At 39.4% G+C, this 25,465-nt stretch overlaps 1 protein-coding gene across 5 annotated transcripts in view; it reads right to left on the reverse strand.

Annotated features, from left to right (window-relative positions):
• RAD18 (RAD18 E3 ubiquitin protein ligase) overlaps positions 1–25,465 on the reverse strand; it is a 77,421-nt gene that overhangs the window by 7,430 nt on the left and 44,526 nt on the right. For 3 of the 5 annotated variants that reach the window (XM_081160676.1, XM_081160678.1, XM_081160679.1), the window contains 2 exons: positions 20,780–20,936; positions 6,387–6,449 (listed from right to left, as the gene is read on the reverse strand). In XM_081160676.1, coding sequence (XP_081016802.1) covers positions 6,387–6,449; positions 20,780–20,936 — 220 coding nt within the window. Of the gene's footprint in view, positions 1–6,386; positions 6,450–6,571; positions 6,685–9,332; positions 10,908–20,779; positions 20,937–25,465 lie in introns of those variants that run through there. The other 2 variants (XR_014000443.1, XM_081160677.1) reach the window with 2 other exon arrangements.

Consider the following 25,465-nt stretch of genomic DNA (forward strand, 5'->3'; position numbering starts at 1 on the left):
AAAGTAGGAAGGTTAGTGTGTCCAGAGATGATTTCCCAGATTCAGGATGGGAAGCCATAGTTTAATGGCAGCAGAGGGGTGCTGGATTCAAAAGGAATGGACAGTGAAAGGTAGTCAATAAACAAACATTAAATTTAAGATTTTGTGAAGTCAAATAAGCGAGACAAAATCAGAGTGATAACCCTGGCTGAGTTCTGCATTGTCACATTTACTGCCTATAGTTCTTGGCACAGCAGCTTAAAAAGAAACATGAACAGGCAGACTAGAGCCTGCACAGCATGCCTGAGACTTGTGGAGCCAGGGAGCTCCCCAGGTTCTTTTGTCTCAAGAAATCACCCTTCTTTCCATTAAAGGCCAGGCCACTGATGAATAAGGTCCTTGTCCGGAGGCGAGGCCGCAGGCCACTCTGTGTTTAGCCTGCCTGGCTCTATGCCCACTCACAGGCAGAGGCCAGGCCCATCAGCAGTAATTTTTGATGGGCTTTTGCTCCTTGTTGCTCCTACGTGGTTTCCCTTTCCATCACTTTTCTCATCTAATTTGTAAGGGTTTCTTGGAGTTTGTTTGTATCTTTTTTGCTTCATGTATTTTAGGGCTCTGTTGTGAGGTGCATATATGCTTATAATTACTATATCTTCTTTAGGGATTGACCATTTTAGCATTATAAAATATCTTTGTCTTTAGTTACATTTTTTGTATTAAGTCTATTTTGTCTGCTATTAATAGAGCCATGCCAGCTCTCTTTTGGTTATTGTTACATGGTATGTCTTTTTCTATCCTTTTACTTTCAGTTATTTATCTTTGAATGTAAAGCACATCTCTTGTAGAAAGCATATAGTTGAATCATGTTTTGTTTGTGTGTGTTTTTAAAAAACCCATTCAGCCAATCTCTGCCTTTTAATAGTGTTTAATCTGTTTATGCTTAATGTATTTGCTGATAAGGCAGGATTTATGAGTGGCATTTACTGTTTGTTCTCTGTAGTGCTTATGTCATTTTTTTGTTCCTCTATTCACTCCTTCTTTGGTATTAAATATTTTCTAATATACCACTTTAATCCCGTTGTCATTTCTTTTACTATATTTTAAATTTTATTTCCTTAGTGGTTGCCCTGGGGAATATAATTAACATACTAATTTTTAACAATCTAGTTCAGATTAACACCACCTTAATTTCAATAGTATATAAAAGCCCTGTTCCTAAACCGCTTTGCTCCTTTCTTTCTTTTATGCTATTGTCGTAGAAATTATGTCTTTATATATGACCATCAACACAGACTTATAATTTTATAATTATTGCTTCGTGTAAAGTTGTCTTTTAAATCAGATGTGGGGTGGGAAGAATTACAATAAAAAGTACATCTATACTATCTTTTGTATTTACCAATATTTTATATTTATCCTTAGTGGTGCTCCTTATTTCTTCATATGGATTCCAGTTACTGTCTACTGTCCTTTCATTTCAGCCTGAAAGACTCCCTTTAGTATATAGGACAGATTTCCTAGTAACCAATTCTCCATTTTTCCCCTCTGGGAAGGTCTTAATTTCTCCTTCATTTTTTAATAGTTTGCTAGATAGAGAATTCTTGGGTGACAGTATTTTTTTTTTTTAATCCTCACCAAGAATTAAATTTTTCCCATTGCTTTTCAGAGAGCCCTGGAGGGAGAGAGAGAAGGAGGGAGGGAGGGGGAGAGGGAGTGCAGGGAGAGACATCAATGTGAGAGAGACATATCGAAGGTTGCCTCTTGCACACACCCAAGCAGGGTACAGGGATCGAGCCTGCAACTGAGGGAAGTGCGCTTGGCCAGAATCGAACCTGGGACCCTTCCATCCAAGGGCCAACACTACCGAGCAAAACTGGCTAGGGCAACAGTATTTTTCTTTTAGCATTTTGAAATGTTATCCTGCTGCCTCTGTCTGGTCTCTATGGTTTCTGATGAGAAATTACCAGATCTCATGTGATGAGTTGTCTGTCTCATGCTTCTTTCAAAATTTTCTCTTTCACCAAGTCTATTGCACATACCACATGTGTAGATTAATGTTTTTCATCAAATTTAGGAAGTTTTCAGGCATTATTTCGTTACATATTCTTTCTGGTCCTTTCTCTTTCTCCTCTCCTCATGGAACTTAGATTATGCATCGATGGTATGCTTGCTGGTGTCCCACAGGTCTGAGGATGTTCGTTATTCTTCATCCTTGTATCCTTCTGTTCTTCAGACTAAATAATTTCAATTGATCTATCTTCAAATTCACTGATTCTTTCTTCCACCTATTCATATCTGCTACTGAGCCCCTTAGTGAATTTTTCATTTCAGCTATTATGGTTTTCAACTCCAGAATTTGTTTTTTTCAATCATTTATATTTTTTTCTAGTATTTTTTAAAATTTATCTTTTTGGTTGAAAGTATTATACAGATGCCCCCTCCCCCCCCCGCCAAAAAAATATGCCTATAGGCATAAGACAGACACTTGTAGAGCTGCCACACTTTGTTGAAAAGTAAAGCTGTGGAAGCTTTTACTGATTCTGCCTCTAAAGCTACATTATGGTGTCCTGGCCAGGTAGCTCAGCTGGTTAGAGCGCCATCCCAATATGCCAAGGTTGCATGTTTGATCCCTGGTCAGGGCACATACAAGAAGCAACCAATGTAAGGCATAAATACGTGGAACAAGAAATCGATGTTTCTCCCCCCCCCCCCCAAAAAAATAAAAAAGTAAATAAATAAAGCTACATTATGGTGTAAGCTTACTTAAACTACTGAGTACTCAGCTGAAATCAGGAGTCCTGGATTCTGATCCTGGCAGTGCTACTCTCTGGCTGTGGACCTTGACCTAGTCAATTTACCTCTCTGGAGCCCAGCTTCCTGCTCTATAAAATGAAGGGACTGGACTAGATGAGTATTTACATTCTTCCCAATTTAACATTTGTTATCAAGTGATGGGGTTTGTTTGCTAAGTGTCTTTTTTATAATAATGATGTTAAGAGGTCATCATTATCAAGAATGGACCTGGGCTTAGGAATTGTGGATTACAGCTTGTCATAGCCATTGGTGTCAAGATGATTTCCAATACGAGGTAAGCTAAGGAGTGGCATCCCCCCCCCCCCCGAGAATACAAAGTTAAATAATGCTTAGGTGAAAGTAATGCAGTCAAAATCTCAAACTTTCATAAAACAATAGTTTGAACCACAAATATCTCACTAGCCTGATAAACTTATTCAGACCGCATTTCCTGGATACACCACACTTTTCCATTTTCCCAGCAATTCAGCTATGAAACTACAAAATGTCAACAGCACAGCAAACCTCTCCTTTGGAAAGACAGTATAGCTTAACAGCTGAAAGTGTTGACTTTGACACATTAGGCTAGACTCTCAGCTTCATCACACATCACTTACTGCTAAGTGACGCTGGAATGGAGACTTAACCCTTTCCGCTTCGGTTACCTCATGATAAAACAGGAATAATCATGCATTATAGTACTGCTATGCTATTTAAATGAGTTCACATATGTAAAGTATCAACTGGGTTAGAACTGTGTTGACACTGGGGTTAGAAATTGAGCCTGGTAGGGGAGATGGGCAAATAGTCCCATGAATGCACTGGAAAGAGGACACTGTGCCGTAAGAGCCTGTAATAGAAGGACACGATCCGGAAGGCAAGGCCAGAAAAGACTTCCATGAGAAGCAGGTCTTGAGTTTAGACCTGAAGGGTGAGTAGGGGTAAGAAAGATGAGAAGATCATTCTGGGTAGAGAGACAAGCCTATTCAAAGGCCCTGTGGTAGGCGAGAAGGTAGCATGAAGAGGCGATCTAAGAAGTCTGTTTCAGTAGAGCAGAGAGAATGCATAGGTGTGTAATAAGACACGAGACTGGAGAGGACCAGGTCATACAGGACCTTTTAGGCAGATTAAAGATCCCCCCTCTTGATCCTAAAAAGAATAAGAAGCTATTGACTATTTTTAAAGTGGAGAGATGAGTGACTGATCAGATTTTCATTTTAAAAAGGTCACTCTAGCTGCAATATGAAGATTAGATTGTAAAGAAGCCAGAAAATGTAGACAAACATATTAAGACACAATTTATTGCCCAATCAAGACACAACGGTAGCATGAATTAGGGTGATGAGAAGGGTAGAAATAAATCTATGGATTCCAGAGATGTTTCAGAAGTAAAATCTGTAAGACTGGTCACAGAGGCTCTAGAGAACAAGACGTCGAGAATGACTTCTGTTTTTCTTTGGGGGAGGGTGGTGGGGAGAAACTGGCTGAAGAGGAACACTAGAAGAGGACCATGTTTTTATTTTGTTTTAAAAACTTTGGGGAGCCACTCCTAGGAATGTATCCTAAGAACCCTGAAACATTCATCAGAAAGGATATATGTACCCCAATGTTCATAGCAGCACAGTTTACAATAGCTAAGATCTGGAAACAGCCCAAGTGCCCATCAGTAGACGAGTGGATTAAAAAGTTGTGGGACATTTATACCATGGAATACTATGCAGCTGTAAAGAAGAAGAATCTCGTACCCTTTGGGACAGTGTTGATGGTCCTGGAGAATATTATGCTAAGTGAAATAAGCCAGGCAGCGAAAGAAAAATATCACATGATCTCGCTTATACGTGGAATCTAAAGAACTTAATAAACTGATGAGCAGAATAGATCCAATGACATGGAAGCATAGTTGAGACTGACGAAATGTCAGAGGGATGGAGGGAGGCGGGGGGGGGGGTGGAGGGGGAGAGAGTAACCAAAGAATTTATATGCATATATGCACAACCTAAGGACATGGACAATGGTGGGGAGAGTGACTGGGGAGAGGGAAGGAAAGGGGGGAATGGGGCATTGGGGAGAAAAAGGGACATCTGTAATACTTTAAACAAAAATAAAAATTAAAATCTTTGGGGAGGGCGCGTTGGAGAGTAGATAAGGTCAAGTGTTCAGCTATGCACGTTGATTTTGAGGTTTCTTAAAAATACCTAAGAAGAGAAATCAAGTAGGTAGTAGATATATAAGTCTGGGGCTCAGGAAAGGTATTGGCAGGAGAGATAAGTTTACTAGGAGATAAACTTAATCTTGACCAGCATCAACAATTAATGACCTGATTGAGCAAGAGGAAAACAGGGTACTCTGTCTCATAAGCCAAAGAAGAGAGGCTTTTAAGAAAGGTAAAGAAATCAATAGTATCAAAAACTGCTAAGAAGTGAAGAAAGATAAGGTCTAAAAATGGTGCTCTGGATTTAGCAACACGGAGGTCTTCCACGGCTTGCGTGAAAGCTGTGTGAGAATGATGGGACCGGCAGAATGTGCTGCAGAGCAAGTAAGCGGGAGATAAGGAAAGGGAGACCGCAAGTGGAGGTCAGCTATTAAGGAAGGAGAGACAATAGCTACAGAATGAGAAGGAGCGAAATGAGGCCGACTGCGGTGCTTTTGTCTGTTGGTTGCGTGGCTGGGTGGTCTTACGATGGGAAAGAGTCATGGAGCATGCTAGAAACCCAATGAGAAAACACAGCTGAGAGAGGCTGCCTGTAGGAGAGGAGGGACAAAGCAAAGCTCCTCACAAGACAGTGAGAATGGGGAGGAGGAATTAGCCTCAGAAAGGAGCCAGGACATCCCTTTATTACTAAAAGAGGAAATGAGGGTTAATAAGTACAGCTGCAGGCAGGTTTATACGTTTGGAAAGATGAGGATTCCTATACCATGGCTTCTATTTTCTCTATAAAGAACACGGTCTTCAGCTGGTGGGGGAGCCACTGAAAAGAGCTGAGCTTTCAAAAACTCCTTGTGAAGAAAAGGTCACAGAAATGACCAGAGACAGTGAAGCTGCCGCCAGGCAGTTCTCAAGGCCCACGGGAGAGGCGATCGCGACGTTACTGGAGAAAGCTCGCCCTGCCGCACAACAGATCGCTCCTGTGGGTGGGGATGCATGGAAATGTATTATTGTTTGGCACTGTTCCTTTCCTGCTCATCTACCAGTGGGACCTGGAATAGCACCCCCACTGCAAAGTCTCATTTCCAGACTGATCCATAGTGGTACAGAAGTAAAACGGCATTTATTCTAAACACATCTCATGACTGGGAACATCTAGAGAAGGCGTAAACGTTTTCTAAAGGCTCTGGAGCCAGGGCTTAAAGCCAAACTACTGATCGCCTATTGGAACAATCTGTCTTTAGAAAAACAACTTCTGACAAGTATTCAGAGTTCTTATACTGGGATTCCATTTCTCAGCAGAAATATATAGAAACAAGTAGTAAACTGGAAATCTTTACCTTGATGTGTGTGAATTATTACTTTCTTAAATCAGAAAGCACAAATATTCTTTTGTTTGAAAATCAACTGTATAGAATTAAAATTTCTCAGGTCAAAGTACATGCTTATTTTTATTACGAGAACTCACTTATGTGATGCTTCCCAGGCTTCCTCTTCTTCTAGAAGATCTCTTATGATGTCCGAACTGGAACTAAAAGGATATATCAATATTGTCAGATGATAAAAAGACGGTATGATTCCATTTATATAAAATTCTTAAAAAGGCAAACTAATCTATAACAACAGAAAGCAAACCAGCAGACCAGTGATTACCTGTGAGGCGCCCGGGGCAGGTGAGGAGGGATTACACAGTGGCAACAGGAAACTTTGGGAGAGTAAGGGGTAGGTTCACCATCTTGATTGTGGGGATAGTTTCATAGCTGTGTCTGTGTTTTTGTGGGGGGGTGTGAAAACACATCGAACTGTGTGCTTTAAATATTTGAAGTTTATTATACAGTAATTTCCATAAAGATATTTTTTAAAAACCTTTCTAAGTTAGCAATAATAATGAAAAACACCATGAAAGCTTAAATAAATCCCTCTACATAAAACCTGCATTCAAATGGAATACAGTCATGGGCCTTTTCAATTTCTTATGGCAACCCAAGATCTAATCATGTGGTGTTTTTATTGGGGGTGGGGGAGGGGGAGGGGGAGAGGGGGAGAGGGGGAGAGGGGGAGAGGGGGGGGAGGGGGGGAGGGGGGGGAGGGGGGGGAGGGGAGGGGGAGGGGGAGGGGGAGGGGGAGGGGGAGGGGGAGGGGGAGGGGGAGGGGGAGGGGGAGGGGGAGGGGGAGGGGGAGGGGGAGGGGGAGGGGGAGGGGGAGGGGGAGGGGGAGGGGGAGGGGGAGGGGGAGGGGGAGGGGGAGGGGGAGGGGGAGGGGGAGGGGGAGGGGGAGGGGGAGGGGGAGGGGGAGGGGGAGGGGGAGGGGGAGGGGGAGGGGGAGGGGGAGGGGGAGGGGGAGAGGGAGAGGGAGAGGGAGAGGGAGAGGGAGAGGGAGAGGGAGAGGGAGAGGGAGAGGGAGAGGGAGAGGGAGAGGGAGAGGGAGAGGGAGAGGGAGAGGGAGAGGGAGAGGGAGAGGGAGAGGGAGAGGGAGAGGGAGAGGGAGAGGGAGAGGGAGAGGGAGAGGGAGGTGCCCTGACTGGAATCGAGCGCACAATCTTTCGGTGTATGGGATGATGCTCCAACCAACTCAGCCACTTGGCCAGGGCTCAAATCATGTTTAAAAACTGCATTCTAGTTATGAGATTCACAAGAGATACTAAGTTCCAAAGTGGCTTTTACTCCCTCTGTAATAAAAGTAAAATTTAATTAATTTGAATTGTGCTAATGATGGAATTTGTTATAATGCAACCTGGCTTAAAGTATTATGTATTTCTGTCCTATCTGTGCAGGGTAAATAAAGTTATAGAGGGCATGCACTATTACTTTGTAAGAAAAAACTGTTTTAAGGTTTTAGCATCTTGTTCTTATCCAAATAAATTCCTACCAAATAAATATGTTTTTAAAAAGGATATGTACATCAATATCAAAAAAGCATTTCTTTATAGACATCCAAAGACACAGAATGTCATGGGCACTGCATGGGACAACTAAGAAGGAGCAGTTGCTGCCCCAGGGTGGAAGAGGCTAAGATAAAGGGCTCACTCTCAGGTGAGAAACAGGTTTGGGAATGTCAGCGTCAATCCTATTTCTAATGATACTCTAATAGATAAGAGAGTCTAAAAAGTATAAAGATTTACAGTGCCAATGAATCGTTCTCAACCACTTCTAAATCACTTTGAAGCAATGTTTGCCTATGATGCCTGAAAAAAACGGGCAATAACAGTCAATAAATACAATTCTGCACCAAATGTTTTATTGCAGGGATTTCCGCCCAAGTTCCTGAAACTATCAAGGAGTTCTTTGTAGGGCCCCCTGTGACTGCGGTCCATGTGTATAATGGCCTGTGTGTGGGGATTCCTATCACACCTCAAGTATGATGACCCGCTGACAGAGTCAGCACCACAGTTCTTTGGCTTTTCAGAATAAGGATTCTCATATGATAGCAGCAATACTTTTAGTATTTATGGCTTGACAAAATACTTAATAACAATGAAGCATTATAAATTCAGTAATACTTTCAGTTTATATTTTACTCATTATAGCAGTCCATGCATGCATTTTTAAAACAGTATGCATGCATTCGTGAGACACTCTTGACTATGTCTACAGGTGATTCTTGCTGGGCATGTGCTTCCATAGACCCAATGCAATCATTCCTTTAAGCCCCCGGTTGGGAACCACTGGTGAAGCCTGTCAGAGTACCGAAGCCTCTACTACTCTCTTACACTGAGGACGGCCCACTGCTCAAATGCAAGTGCTTCTGAAAATAATAACACATTAAGTTATCATCAGTCATTTTCACCTTAGTGTAAACTGGCTTATAACAAGCTTTCCCATTAAACAGCGGGCTAAATGTAGTTTTCATTAGCAGGGAAGAGGGAAAAGTTGGCCTTAAGGAGATCCAAGGCAGAGTTTACCGACTTTATTATTTTCCTAAGAGACAGACTCAGACAGCCACTCACTAGACAGGGCTTAGATGACAGCCACCCCTATTCTCACAGAGGTGGTCTAAACCTTTCTGATCCCAACCTAGACAGAGCAGTGATTTTCAACCGGTGTGCCACAAGAATTTTTAAAACATACAATACCTGACTACTTAATCAGGGGCACTGACCTCTTTTCCCTTTACCCCTCCATGAAATTTTAATGCCACAAATATATACCTACTTATATGTTATATATATAGATATATATACTGTGCTTTATACATAAAAAGTAAGATATTTGGGGCATTTCTGCCCCCAAGAACCAATTTCTACCCCCTAGGGGACAAAACTGCTCCTGCTGAGAGCCCATGAGTTAGAAGAATTGGGATTAGGGGGTGATCATGTGGCTCTTTGTCCTGGCAGGTGTCACACAGCTAGAGAAATAGTAAAGTCAGCTTCTTGCCGAAACCCCCAAATGCACGCATACATTTTTTTTTTTTTTTTAAACAGGAAGGTTACAATGCACCCCTACTATTCCAGCTAAGTAAGCAGAATGGCCAAGCCTAACTTAGTAATCTGTGATCAATTTACCTAGCGGCTTTCAAATCACCAGTACAAATCACTGGATTGTTAAAGGAAAATATTTGCGGTACATTAATGACATAAATCTAAGAGGTTTTTGCTATGCTACCTCAGTGAAAACAGATGGTACAGGAGGTTGACAAAAAACACATCTCGAAAGTTGCCTGCAAGCTCCTCTTCCTGAGACTCCAGTGCCATTGACCAGCCAGGCTGTGCAGCTCCCTGACTGCCTCGGTCCTCATTATCCTCCCTTCTACTCCAGCTCATCACCAACCTGAAGGTCTGGGAGGTTTGAAGCTCACCCAAAAGGAAGTTTCAGGATTATCTGCTGTATCTGCTGCTCCAATTCTAGTCACCATTGAGAAGAGAAACACTGATACCAATACAATTAAAATACCAAGCAGAATGGTTCCTTTTTAAAGTGTGTACTTACTATATTCCACTCAAAAGCCACATTACTTAATATTGCATACCAATTAGACCTATTTTCAGCTCAAGGTTTCAGAAGATAAGCTAAACTGGTTTTTGTTGGTTGGTTAAACATAGTTTCTCATAAATACGGTTTTACAAAGAGACTTAGACTACGGGGCCTAACAGTCAGTGGTACTAACATTATCTCTCAGATCACTCCCCTGTGTACAGAAGTGATTAGTATTTTTGAAGTCTTAGTCATTTTAATATGCCTTGAAGATAAAGTAATTCTTTTAATATACTTATAAGACATCTAAAAAGTCCCCCACAGGAGGAAATACTCACTCTGGTCAACCTAGGGTCAGAGCATGCATAAACCTACATAACCACAGCTTTTAAGTCTTGGACAAGGACTGTTTTCAGAGTACATTGTAGCTTCTGTATTTTGGTTTGGAACATTCTGGTAGACCAGACTTTAAGAAGCTAGATGAATCCGAGGTCTGGTACATGGAAGTTACAGCTCCCTACAGAACGGTGTTCATATTATGCTCCCTAGGCTACAGTGGATATTATTATACAGATTAAATACATGTGAGAAAGACTCATTGGCAAATAAATATGAATCCTGAAGTCTATAGAATTCCCAACCTATGTTAAGGAAGGTTCTAGAGGTCAACCACACTTAATATTTCATACCAATTAGACCTATTTTCAGCTCAAGGTTTCAGAAGATAAGCTAAACTGGTTTTTGTTGGTTGGTTGAATCGGTTGGTCTTTGGCCTCAATGGTCTTCCTTAAAATATTTTACTTTTGTCATTCTGACCAAAAGTGTAGCACATCTTATCAGACAAAGAAAAACACTTTTTACATATTTCTTTTGTAGTATCTCATTTCATTCCATTAGTCAAGATTTTACCAACAAAGCGGAAAGGTAATATGCCAAATACCTCAGTATGATTGGTAATACTATTCAGAGGGAGAAAGCACAAGTTCTAGTGTCAAAGTCAAGGTTGCAGTCCTGTTTCTGTCACTTATTGTATAATCTTGGGCAAACTGCTTAATCTTTCCAAGTCTCAATGGCCTCACCTGTAAAGTGAGAATAATAACACATGTGGTTCACAGGGATACTTTTAAGATTAGTCAATAGAACACACAGAATGTTTAGCATATAGCTTGGCACATAGTAAGTGTTCAATAAATGTCAGCTCCATTTTCATAAATGGTCTAAATTACCGGAATAATTGCCTCAGCACTATGCTTCAATTTGGCCTAGGAAACCTGGTCACTATTGAGCTCTATTTTAATCTTTGATTTCCACTGTTTCTATGGCACCAGGGTGCAAATTCATCAGAACTTGTTATTTATCCAGCATCGCAGGTACACAGGGTACTGTGGGGTAGGAAAAATGCAAACATCTGCTACAAAATCCTGTGGATTAAAGATTACTTACAAGTGAAATTTTTCTATTATCTAGTAGTTACCACCCCCATCTCTTCTCAGAATTGTGGCATTAATTTGAACATGGTTGAGAATATTCAACTTAAAAAAAAAAACTCCTTCAGGATAGCTCAATGGAAAACTGATGGAGTACACACAATGCCCACCAGACAGTGGTACTTAAATATATGCTGCTGGCTACCAGGAATCCTTCCTCGAACCCCCCTTTTTAGTGATCTGTTCTGCAGGGTAAGCAAAAGCTTATACACCAAAATTTTAGTAGTAGGCTGACAGTAACATACTAGAATAGTAAACATCCTAGGCTAAAATAAAATAAAATAAAATAACTCAATGATGACAATGACAGAAATCACCATTTTGTGAGCAACTACTTCCACAAATTGTGATAATCAGCTTACATACACTACCTTTACTTCAGATAAAGACCCTAGGTTTCATCCCCACCTGACAGATGAACAAATGCTTTAAGAAATTTAAGTAAAGCCCAGCCGGGTGTGGCTCAGCGGTTGAGCATCGACCTAGGATCCAGGCAATCGGGGTTCGATTCCCGGTCAGGGCACATGCCCAGGTTGAGGGCTTGATCCCCAGTCAAGGGCATGCAGGAGGCAGCCGATCAATGACTCTCTCGTCATTGATGTTTCTCTCTCTCTCTCTCTCCCTCTCCTTTCCTCTCTCTGAAATCAATAAAGATATTTTTTTAAAAAAGAAAAAAGAAATTTAAGTAAAAAAACAGAAGTGAATGCAAAGCTTGTCTTTTTCTACTGCATCATGGTCCTTCAACTAGTGGTAGCAGAAAATGCTATTAATCGGCAAGAGTTAGGAATACCACCTCCTCCTATGTCTTCACCAGTAAGGTTATGTCAGACAACATTGAAAAGGTTCATGGATAAAGCCAGGCTAAGAAATTCCCTGCACGCCACTAGATCTAGAAAAAGATAAAATGAGGAAGTCTTCAAATACAAGAAAAAGATAATACCAGAAAGAACTTATTTATCAAGTAATACATGCTAAGTCCTTAAAAAGAGATGAAACCAAAAATCCAACTTAGTTTATAGTCTATTCATTAACAACATATGCTCATGTCATCTGCTTTTTAGAATCACCCAGGGAAGTTACAAAGCAAAAACACTATCATCGTATTTTATCAATGATGAAACTGCAGCCCAGGGAAATTAGTTCCACAAACAAGCACAAAGCCTGGCTGAACTGAACTCCCACTGTGGAACAAAGACGGCTGACTGCGAGGTATGTGGATCTCGATGACACATACCATCTCAAGGACCTGGTGTCCTAACATCTTAGGTGAAGATACATTCCCCCAGAACAATGTCCCATTCATCCAAAGAACAGTAGATCTCATCTACCACACACTTTCAGTTCTTTTGAAAATGCAAAAGACATCGAAGAATATTCCATGTTCCCATATCTTCTCTAAAAAACTTCCCACCTGAAACAAGACAAACCATTTACTTGGTTATCTCATAGGCTCAAAACAAACCCTTGATTACCAATACGACCCACTCCAACCCCTGGCCAAACTTCCTACTGCCCTTCTCTAATTTCCCCATCTCACCACCTAGTAAGCAGAACCACCGTTCGCCCAGCCACTAAAACCAAACGTTTAGGATTCACCCTTGAAGTTGAGCTTTTCCTTGCTCACCATCTCCAAACCACCTACAAGTTCTGCCCATCCTATTTCCAAAAGATATCCCCACCCCCACCCCCCACTTCTATCTTCACTATTATTACCCTGATCCACTCTACCACAAACCCTGGAATGGATCGCTACAAAAACCTAACTGGTCCCGCTGCTTCCACTCTTGCTTCACTTCTGGCCTCCATCCATTTTTCACAGCACCTAGACTCATCCCTTTAAAACATATAAACCAGACCAAATATTGGATCAGATTAATATTGACCAGTCAGTTGATCCCTAAATTGGTTTATAAATTCAATGTACTTGCAACCAAAACTCCAGCAGACTTTTTTTTTTTTTTTTGGCAATTGGCAAGTTGATTTTGAAGTCTACATGGAGTTACAGAAGACCAAGAATGGCCAAAACAATTTCGAAGCCAAGGCAGGCGTCTCTGGCCTCCAAATCACCTCTTTATGACACACCAACACTATCATTTTCCATGTGCCAAGGAAAAGGGTTGGGAAACCCTGTATTAGAGAGAAGCATACCTTTCAGGTCCATTACTTTAAATTCTTAGAAAAGGTAAAGAAAAGTACTGTGTGTGGGGGGGGAGGGGGTTAAGAAAGAGAAATAAAAGGACATTACTCATTTGTGCTTATGTTTAACTGACACACCTGAGAAACGAAAGAAGACATCCACTCTGAGAGTGTAATGTAAGGAAAAGCTATCTTTATTAGCTAAATTTCCAAGGCTAAAACCAGATACTGAATCAAATTCTTAAGTTACATGGGCAGGGGCACAAAAACCATGATGCTTCATTTTGTTTAGTTCTTTAGACTGTCAGCAGTATAAATGATTGATTAAAAAAAAAATACTAAAAGATAATGAGATCATATTAACAGGTTACAATATGCAGCCCCATGATGAGAAATGAATTAAAAGAAACACCTCAGTGATGAAGATTTTCTTTGATAACGGGGACTGAGAGGCTGAGTATGAAGCTCATGATGAGACTGGCACGTCTTCTACACAGCGAGGCCAACTTCTATACGATCTACCCAGCTGCCCATCCTGAGAACGCACATTCAACTCTGCCAATGTGGGTGCTGGCCAATACCAACCCCCCAAACCACAGAAACCCAACGTCAAGTCAAAGTTCAGACCATAAAACGCCGGTCTTGCGATCTGTTCAGGGAGGAAAAGAATTTTAAAACCACCTTATACTGCTGGATCTTAGGCAGTGGGCCCTGAACCTCCCTGGGAGTCAGTTTCCACATACGATGAAGTGTTTGACTAAATGCTCCAGTGTATTATTCCTCCAAAACTATATTCACCCCAACTTTTAATGTTCTAATAAATAGTTTTAATTTTTTATTTGTGCAATTACCCAAACAGGTTTTAAACGGCTAATAAAATGTACTTACTAGGGCAAGAGAAACATGTGTCAGACGCATTAACAAAATCTTAAAGGCTTCTTCAATTGACTTCTGCAAAATTACCTTAAAAAATAACAAGCCTCTGCGTTTGAGGCCTATCATGCTTTAACACTTGAATCTCTCTGAGCTACAAGAACAGTGTGCACTACGTTATATGGTAAAGTCAATAGAAGCAAGCAAAGTCAGCGATTTAATGTGCACCCATGTTCCAGAATGGGACCATCTGAGTGGGAGGCAAGAGAACAGAGAAGATGTGCGAATTAACACTGCCTGTCCTTCCAGCAAGGCAACCACAACGTCCATCGCTGACCCCGGCACTCGGGACGGTGACGCAGGGTGCGACTGACGACGCCAAGACAAGACAAGAAGGGGAAGCCAGCCTACCTCAGGGAAACCAAACATATGGTAAGTCCATGTCCAACTGATATTTTTAACAACTCCAGTAGGGTGGAGGGGGATCAATGGGAGAAAAAAGAGGGACATCTATAATACTTTCAACAATAAAGATAAATTTTTAAAAATGTAAAATAATAAAAATAAAATGTTACTAATAAAGAAAGCAATGGTGCCTAATACAAGAATTCTGATGTCACTCACACTGGAACAGGGAAAAACCTGGGTTGAGATTTATTGGTTTCAACTCTATTCACCGAATGACTTAGGATAAGTCATATCACCTCTCTAGGCCTCCATTTCCTTGCCTGTGATATGAAGCTACTATATTTAGTGACTTCCTGAGGTACCTTCTTACTTGAAAATGTTTGTACCCTAACGTGCCTTTTCCCCAGGTTCTAAATATCTCCAAGGAGAACTCATAACATCTGTTCCTCTGATTTAAAAGCAAAGTTACCACAAAGTGAGAAGGCAGGAAAAAGCTGGTTTTAACTTCCAAGGTGACTATAAAAAATTATAAACTTGATCAATTAATTAAAAACACAAAATTCCAATAGTATGATAAATAAATTATATATCATTTCTATTTCATTCACCAGAGCAAAGCCAAAAGAATTCTGGGTTTGGCTTAAAAAAAAAACAACACAAAAAAACAAAACCTAGAGAAAGCTCTTAACTGGCTGCCCACATTTGGGGGGGACTGGGAGTGTTGATCCAAAATAATTATTGATTTTAAGTCTAACGTTTAGAAGGAACTGGTAGTTCCTTCAAGGTCTCATACTTACTCTTCTCAAAGCATTCTGAAAAATAAACTCTTGGCTATTCCTTTTTTTTTTTAAGTGAAGAACTGAATTCTGAACCAGTCAAGATTATACTTCAGTTTTATGAATCAAGCGAAATATATGTAGAAGCATATGGAACAAGAATTCCTATGTAGTTTACAAAATGTCTGAAAACTAAAAAGGGAAAAAACAGCTTAAAAAACTCAACCTTAAGCAAGTATTACCATGTCATGCCAACCAAAACTCTCAACACTACCATAATCGTACCCAAACCTTGGGCGATGGCCAGACACTGCTACGAAACACGACACAAAGATACCATTTGGTAAGTGTGGACCCTGGAAGGAATTTCCAGATTCTACAGGCACTTTAGAGACACAGATAACAACCCACTGTGAAATTTTAAAACTCTTTCCTGATATAGAAAATTGAAGGGCTCACAGTAATTGTACAGAGGATCTTTTTACATCATGGGCAGTTCATCAACTTGGTAAAAACAAAAATATTTGCCACCTAGGACTGACTCAGAGTATAGAAAAATCAAGATTTATAAAACACCAATAAAAAGCTTTTATAAAGATCATCACATTACCTAAGTCATAAAAAGAAAACCCAAAGGTGCCAACATGAGCTGCCCAAGAGTAAAAGAGTAAAAGAAAACCTTATTAATTAACAGCAAACATCCTTTGGCAATGAGTACTGGAGAAAAGATAAAACTACTTGTGCTTTTGCATTGCTCTTGGAGGATTCACTATTCAAAGTACTTTTGCAAGTATATATTCACTAATAAAAACATGCTAGCTGAAGAGGATGAAGTATATTTTAAAGGCTGGGTCATATCCTCTGAGGTGAAATCATTCTATAAAGTAAAAATATTAGCAAAGAAAGCAAAACTGATTTTTAAAAAAATAAGAAAAGAGGGAGGAAAACAGAATTCTCTAATGCTACATTTTTGGATTAAATTTTAACATATATAAGATAATGCATCTTATAGAATGCATTAAAACAGGGTTTAGTGGTTAATCTATGTGACTAAATGTAACATCTAATATTAAATAAAAGGAAAAAGGAGTATTTAATAACTAAACTTACTACAACCCAGAAACAGTGTCTAATTTACTACCTAAGAAAATAACATTTTGATGACTTTGCTTTCCAACATTCAACACATTCTTTAAATATTTTCACACTAATATCCCTCTTTATTTTGATGTTGTAGTATACTTTTTTAAAATTAAACTTTTTATTTTAAAATAAAACTACAGAAAAGTGGCAAAGATATTACTGAAAGTACCCATATGCCCCACACCCAGTTTCTTCCACTGTTAACATCCTTCATCAAACTAACGTCTGACACATTAGTTACAACCTATGAAGCAACAGTAATACATTATTATCATTTCTTCAGTATTTACTTAATGTCCTTTTTCTGTCTCAGGATCCCATTCAGGATACAGTACATTCAGTTGTCATATCTCCTTAGGCTCCTCTAGACTGTGACAGCTTCTCAGACATTCCTTGTTTTTGATGATCCTGACAGTTTTGAGAAGTGCTTGTCAGATATTTTATAGAATGACCCTCTGGGAGTGTGATGTTTTTCTCACAATTTGACTGAGGTTATTGAGTTTGGGGGAGGAAAACCACAAAGGGAGAATGCCATTCCCATCCCAGAATATCAAGAAAACATGCCATCAGTCCGGCTGGCTGGCTCAGTGGTTGAGCTTCAACCAAGAACCTGGAGATCACTGGTTCGATTCCCAGTCAGGGCACATGCCCAGGTTGCAGGCTCCATCCCCAGCAGGGAGCGTGCAGGAGGCAGCCAATCAATGACTCTTAAGTCTTATCACTGATGTTCCTATCTCTCTCTCTTCCTCTCCCTTCCTCTCCCTGAAATCAATAAAAAACATATTTAAAAAAGAAAAAAAAAGAAAACATGCCATCAACAACATAACATTGCTGTTGAAGTTATCTCCTGGCTGAGATAGTGGCTGTCAGGTTTTGTTCTCTCCTCTTTTTACTTCCCTTCTCTTCTCCCCTCCCTCTCTGTCTCTCTTACTTTTTCTAGAACTTCCTTACTTCCTGCCCCAGCCATGGAATCAGCCATTGCTTCAAGAAGTGCTGGCTCCTTATACTGGAGAAAGCTGTCAGGAGCCAAGATCAGTGCACCAGGTGTGCTCGTGCAACTGTGGAGCCCTTGCTGCTTGGCCCTGGCAGCTGATGGAGTAAGGAACTACATGTGTGTACACTAGCTAACTCATACACACAGGTCTATCAACATCTCTATATGTATCCATCTGAATCTCTATTAAGCTAAACATCAGTTCATATGAAGGTCTCCAATCTAGTACCATACAGACAGTTTCAGCCTTGCCTATAATCTCCCACTGCATCAGGGAGAAACCTGATTCATATGTGCCAGACTGGACACATAACTAACGTGACAGACAAAATTATGCTACGCTATACATGTGTAGGAAGAGAGAAAAGTCATCTGAAATAAGTCACTGAGAAACTACAGCAAATATATATTAGAGAAATATTTAAGGTCCACACATCAGTACAAATCAAACACTACAGGTAAGTACACTTCAAAATACTATTTTCTAATTCTTAAGCATAAGGAAGCACATTTAGATGTGCCAAATAGAAGGTTGGCTATTTTTTTTAAAAGATGTCCAAGGAGAATCAAAAGTCACACAATACTGTCACCTATTAATAAGGAACTTCTAATGACTTTCAAAAAACAAACAAACAAACAAACAAAAAGCCCCAGCAGGCTTATTTTGCCACACCCAGCAGAGGAACCCCAGAGGTGGGAGAGGATGTCCACATACACACGGCCCACTAATAGTGCTCTTTTCTCTGTTAAGGAGAAACAAAGCAGGGTAATAAAAGTACATTACTGACCATCAAAGAACTATGGGTAGTTCTGTGCTTGAGATTTTCTGCCCAAGGGTACAATATTTTAATTTAGTATGTCGATAAACTTAGTTTGATGATGAATTACTTTGCACTTTGGTTATTACCACACAAGGAAAAAAAGTAAATTGTTTCTAATCAACAAGCACATTTTCTCCCACCAGTTTGTGGACCATTTGTCCCAGAGCTTTCTGGATAATCTGTCCCTTTCTCCCCCCACAACACTGTCTATCACTTCAACAGCCCAGACATCCTCACCTTCTCCCTTCTTGGCAGCAACAGGCCAGCGTGCTTGGCAAGCAGGTGCTCAGAGGTGCAATGAGCTCTGAAACGCCTGCATATACTCCTGAATTCTCCTGGGCAAGAGATACAGGCAAAAGCTTACAATACCCCATTTGTATTAATAAAGCATATGCAAAACCAAACCATGTTCTTCTCTTCAACTGGAATCTCTGCCTTGGTAGTTCCCATTGGTGCCCAGAAGGGGGCATGCAGAAGGCAGCCGATCAATGTTTCTCTCTTATCAATGTTTCTCTCTCTCCCTCCCTCTCTCTTCCTCTCTCTCTAAAAAAATCAATAAAAACATATTTTTTTTAAAAGCTGTTAACAATTTGCAATTAGTAGGTAGTTCTACTGATCATGTGTGTGGGGGTGCATTAACATATATGTAAGCATAATGAATTAAAATGTGAAATAAAATGTAAAAGCTTACATTAAAAAAATTTTTTTAATGGTTTGATAATCCTCTCACAGTTCAATGATGTCAATAAGTCTGTCTGAAGCAAGACCTTCTACAAGCTCATCCTACTTCCCAGCAGAAAATTCCCTGGCTGCCATGTGCTTCTCCTTTCACTCTCCTCCATTCCCACTCCAACTTCATAAAAATGTCCCGTTTCACCCCAGCATTTGAAACATTCAGGCGTCCCGTGACTATGGTTAAAAACTAACTCTTACTCTCCTGGGACGTGGTATTCGTCCATTTCTATCCGGCATCCCTATAAGACTTGTGTTTAAAAATACATACTACTCCCTGGATGAGCAAAAATATCCTTATCTAGAGTAACTGCAGCATTACCACCCTCCTGGAGAACACTCAGGCTACCACATGTTTCTCCCTTACCCCACTTGAGATATAATGTTTTAGATCTTGGAAACATTAGGGATGAGAAGAGATTTTCCCTTCCTAATACTCGATTTTGAACAATTGGAAACTGTTTCCAGGACCCGTAGGAAAGCATCGAGTCCCTGGGTATGCTCCTCTTATAAAACATTTTTTCTTAATTTGATGATTCAGATTAGACATAATCCATCATTCTAGAGCAGTAATTTTCAACTCCAAGAATTTTTAAAACATGTAACACCTGATTATTTAGTCAGGGGCACTGACCTCTTTTGCCTTAGACTGCCAAACATAAAAATGACAACAGCTGACACAGCAACAGCCGTACAGTGTGCATGAATTACAACTTTTTTTGGTCAGATCGGCAAAAAATATATTTTTTTGGTGTGCCGCAGAATTTTAGCACTTAGATTATGTGTGCCATGAGATGAAAATGGTTGAAAGTCGCTGTTCTAGAGCACTGTTAACAATTTTAATATTAAACAAGTATCAAAGAGTATGTAGGGAGAGCTTTACCACAGCACTAGTATGTAAGGAGAACACTAGAGAAAATGCAGCTATCCAACAGAAATTGAAGAGTTTGGTCAACTATGGCACAGAAATACAACAAAACATTGCATCCATTAAGAAAAAACAGTTGTTAAGATGAGGTAGAAACATGAATAGTATTTCTCATACAACGTGAAATACCAGAACATAAAATGGCATATATGTCATGATCTAACACTATATGTCCTCCGTTAAAATTCATCTTTTTAAAATATCTTTTAAAAAATCATTTGGAAAATGACTTACCTCCAAATCTCTCATTTTTAAAGTTTCCTTACTGATTCTACTTGCTCAATTAAATTCTTTTTGTTTTTGTTTTACTCTCTTATGCACTGCCTTTCTGGTCCTCACTATTGTCTAGTATAGTTATCTTTATCTCCTTCATTCACTGTCTTGCAAAAAATTTCATTGCCTATCCTACTCTTGGAAGTATTTCCACTGCAGGAAAAATAGCTATATAAAGGCTACAGGGCAGAAAACAAAGCCACCCTAGGATTGCTGCAAAATCTTTCCCACGCACTGCCTTGCTATCATTGCGAAAGTTACCAAGCAGTAAAAGGAGATGGAAATGGAAGACTGACGTACTGCATCAGGCCTCAAAGTTATTTTTTAATTATCTGTGCGCATCCATCTTGGCACGCACAGGAAATAGACGAGTGTCTTACCTATTGAATGAATCGGATTCGGATGAAGAAAGAGCGTCTTCCTGAATATCAGTACAACTAGAAGAGTCATCAGGTCTATCGGGCTCCAGTCTCTCCGGGGGGAGGTGGTTTATTACCAAGGGCACAGCTGAGAATTTCATTTTATCATCTTCTTGTTCTAAAATGAAAAAAAGAAGAAAAAAAGGAAACGTTTAAGAGTACCTTAAAACCTACAACCTCTGCGTATTTATTTCCACAACACTTAATATTGCTATTTGCACTTAGTAAAATAGAAGTTTATTTAACATTGATTCCAAAACTCTAATGACAGCCAGAGAATCAGAATCAATACTACAATGGTGTCATCTAATTATATTGTCCACCCCATGTATTTCTGGATTCATTAATTTAAAAACAAAATTTCCCTTGAAACAGGAGTGGGGAGAACCCTGTAGTTCTAATGTGGCCTCTATTTATAGTATTACTAAAGAATTCCTGCATATTCACAGGTCGGAAAGCACTGATAAACATAAGAGGCAGAACAAAAAGGGATTAAAGATTCAATTAATAAAATGATCACAATATTTGTCACTGATTACTATATGGAGTGAATCTATCTGGACATTTTTCTAAATCTGTTACAATGAATCTAATATTCACTTTGGCAAAGAAAAACTAATCCGACGTATCCAATATTTTTGTCACATGTACCCCTTGTCATATTCACCATTTCTGAAGTCTCTTGTTGCAGCTAACGTTACAGGCTGCAACAATGTCACATACAGGTATGACCAAATATCTGCAGATTTGAGTACAGAAATAATAACTTCAGTGCTCAGAACTGTCCCTCACAAACTGTTTCAGAACTTGGCTGGGATTTCAGTTGTGCCGTCTTTTAGATTAGGAACTGAGTCAGTTCATGAGTGCTAACAGGATAGAGCCCCTTTCATGAGTTTCACAGGGAGGCACAGTTTCCACACATCACTCATACAGTGTGCTTACAGAGGCAATCGACCTTAAACAAAGGACATGGAAAAGAATCATCACCCTGGCCAGTGTAGCTCAGGGGTTAGACCAAAGGGTCTAGGGTTCGATTCCCAGTCAAGGAATGGCACATACCTGGGTGGTAGGTTCCATCCCCACTCCTACTGGGAGCATGCTGAAGGCAACCAATGGATGTGTCTCTCTCACGTTGATGTTTCTCTCTCTCTCTCTCCCCCTCCCTCTTTCTCTAAATATCAATGGAAAAAGTATCCTCGATGAGGATTAACAAAACAAAGAGAAATGTAAGGGCTTTGCTAAAGAGAGAAAAATTATGGGACAAGAATAAGACAAATTCTTCTCCAAAGCTGTTAAAGTCCATATATAGTCAGGATTTTTTCAGAAACAATTATAGAAGTTTTTGTTATACTGGAGAACAGCATGTATTACACGAGTACAATTTCTAAAACTAAGCTCCTGATGTTGTGTGGCTTTCAATAAGCCTAATCATTACCCTCTAATGTTTACCTGAGAAAAGGAAGAAAGAAGTGACCAGGACAACACCCAGGATCTCCTCTTGTAAAGACACACGCAGGGTCATGTGAAGAGGAATCAATCACCCAGTGAACTCAGTAAACCCAGGCAACTCTATCACTCAACTGGCCAGTAAAATGCAATCACACTGGCAAACGAGGGAACAGAATCCTATTCAACTTAAGACTAGCTTTTATTTTGGCATCTGTTTTACAACCTTCCCCTCTTTTATAAGCTTATATTAGATAAGTTCCCTCTTGGGGACAAACATCATACAACAATTTGTGGACATGGCCAGTCAGTTGTCCTTCATATCTGTCCACAGATGTTAGAAGATTTCAAATTAGTCTCAAAATATGAGGCTCTGACATCAAACTTCCCCAAACACATGCAACAAAATAAATGAAGGTTTTACTTGACACATCTTTTAAAATTTATATTGTCATTTCAATGAGCAAGTTGATTCTAAAGAGCGAAAATTACACAGTACATACATTTGTGTGATGTCATACAAAGCTCAGTCTTTCAACCAGTCTGTGAGTCTGTCTTCCTCTCTCTCACACTCCCTACCTCTCCCAGATATGCGCGTTCATGCACAGCAATCTACCAGCAGCACTCATCTGTGAACCCCAGAGAGAGCAGTATTTATATGCAATACACAGACAGGTGAGGCAAAAGGAGGTTTACAGTTGTTTGCATGGTGAATACAATAATGAATACATCATAATAAAAGAATAAACTCACGTACTTAACAACTGTAAGCCTCCTTTTGCCCCACCCTGTGTAATACATAACCCCTGAGTACAAGCAATTAATCCTTTTCAAGAGATTCAACCAATAAACAAAAATGTCCTCCTAATCTGAGACAGTAAACCAGATTTTCTCAGGAGCTAAACTACTTCCTAAGACTATCCTTTAACAACCGCATGAACAAATCCAAGTAGTTCAAAAGACCATGAGGTATATATTCAGGCAACAACCTACTAAATGACTCCAGAATTTAGGACAAATATAATACCTGGGAATAAACCTAACTAAGGAGGTAAAAAGATACAAAACATTGTTGAAAGAAATTAAAGAAGAGATACATAAATGAATGATTATCTTGCATTCATGACTGGAAGACAATATTGTTAAGATGTCAAAACTAACCAAAGCAATCAATATAGGTTCAATGCAATCTCATGGGACTTTTTGCAGAAATAGAAAAATCCACCCTAAAATTCACATGGAATCTCAAGGGACCCAACTAGCCAAAATAATTTTGAAAAAGGAAGGATAAAGCTGGAGGACTTATATCAACTTAAAAATCTATTACAAAGCTACAATAATTAAAACAGAAATAAACTCTCACATATGTGATCAACTGATTTTCAACAAAGACGTCAAGAGCACTCAATGGGGAAAGGATAGTCTTTTGGACAGTCTTTTAACAAATGCTGCTCAGAAAACTGAATTATCTATATCCAAAAGAATAAAGTTGAACCATTACCTTACATCATACATAAAAATTAACTCAAAATGGACCATAGCTTAAATGTAAGAGCTAAAACCATAAAACTCTTAGGAAAAAACATAACGGAAATCTTCATGACACTGATTTGGAAACAACATCAAGGATGTAACATCAAAAGTACAGGCAACAAAAGAAAAAATTGATAAAATGGATTTCATCAAAATCAAGCACCTTATATGCATCAAAAGATACTACTTTTGAGAAAGCAAAATGACTACCATGAAAAGGTTTACAAACATTTGCAAATCACATATATAATAAGGCATTAATATCCAGTATAAAGAATTCCTAAAACTCAAGAACAAAAAATCCTAAACAACCGAACTGAAACGTGGACAAAGGACTTCAACATTCTCCAAAGAAGACAAACAAAAGGCCAATAACCATATGAAAAGATACTCAACATCACTAAGCATTAGGAAAATGCAAATCAAAATCAAAATGAGATACTACTTCATACCTACCACAATGGCTATGTAGAAAAAACAAACGTTGGTGAGGTTATAGGGAATCTGGAATCCCCAAGCTCTGCTGGTGGGAATGCAAATGATGCAGCCCTGTGGAAATCAGTTCGGTGGTTTTTCAAAAGGTAAATACAGAATTACCATATGAACCAGAAACTCCACTTCTAGGTATATATCCAAGAGAATGGAAAGCAGAAACTTAAAGAGATACTTGAAAACCAATGTTTATAGCAGTATTATAAACAAATGCCAAAAGGTGAAATAACCCACTATAGATGAATGGATAAACAAAATGTGGTCTATACATACAATGAAATATTATTCAGCCATAAAAAGTACTGAAATTTTGATATATGCTACAACTTGATGACCTTGAAAATATCATGCTTAGTGAAATAAACTGACACAGAAGAAGAAATATATGATTCCACCCATATGAGGTACCTAGAAGAGCAAATTCATATACACAGAAAGTAGAATTACCAGGGGCTGGGGGAAGAGAGAGTTACTATTATGGTTACAGAGTTCTCACTGGAGATGAGGAAAAGGTTTTGAGTATAGAAAGTGGTGATGGTTACACAACATTGTGAATATATTTAATGCCAGTGAACTGTACATTTAAGAGCGGTTAAAATAATAAATCTTATGCTGCCCTGGCCAGTGTGGCTCAGTTGGCTGGAGTGTTGTCCCATATATCGAAAGGTTGTGGGTTTGATTCCTGGTTAGGGCATGTTCTGGAGGCAACTGATCGATGTTTCTCTCTTTCTTCCCACCCCATCCCCACCATTCCTCACTCTAAAAATCAATTTTTAAAAATTTAAATGAATAAATAAGTTGTATGTCATATATATTTTACCACGATAAAGAAAAAATAAGGAATTTTCTTGTGCACTTTCCTCCATTGTGATTCTGTTTTGTTTACTGGACAATAGAAATACAATATTAATCTGAAATTTTCAAGTGGGTCAAAATTAAGAAATGTGCTATTGGCTTTCGATATTTTAGCAGAAGGCTCCATCCAAAATAAATACCAGAGACCTGTAACAAAAATAATGTATTCTTTGTAGGATCTGCAGCAATAAATCCTATACCTAGAAAACATCTTCAAATTTAAGGAACTAAGAAACTTCTGATTTATCATTAACTGAAAGGAAGACGGGTTTTTGAGGAACTGTCTCAGGACATCCTCCCAGTAATTTTTTCCAGAGTTAT

This window comes from Miniopterus schreibersii (genome assembly GCF_964146895.1).
Source record: "Miniopterus schreibersii genome assembly, chromosome: 15".
NCBI lineage: Eukaryota > Metazoa > Chordata > Mammalia > Chiroptera > Miniopteridae > Miniopterus > Miniopterus schreibersii.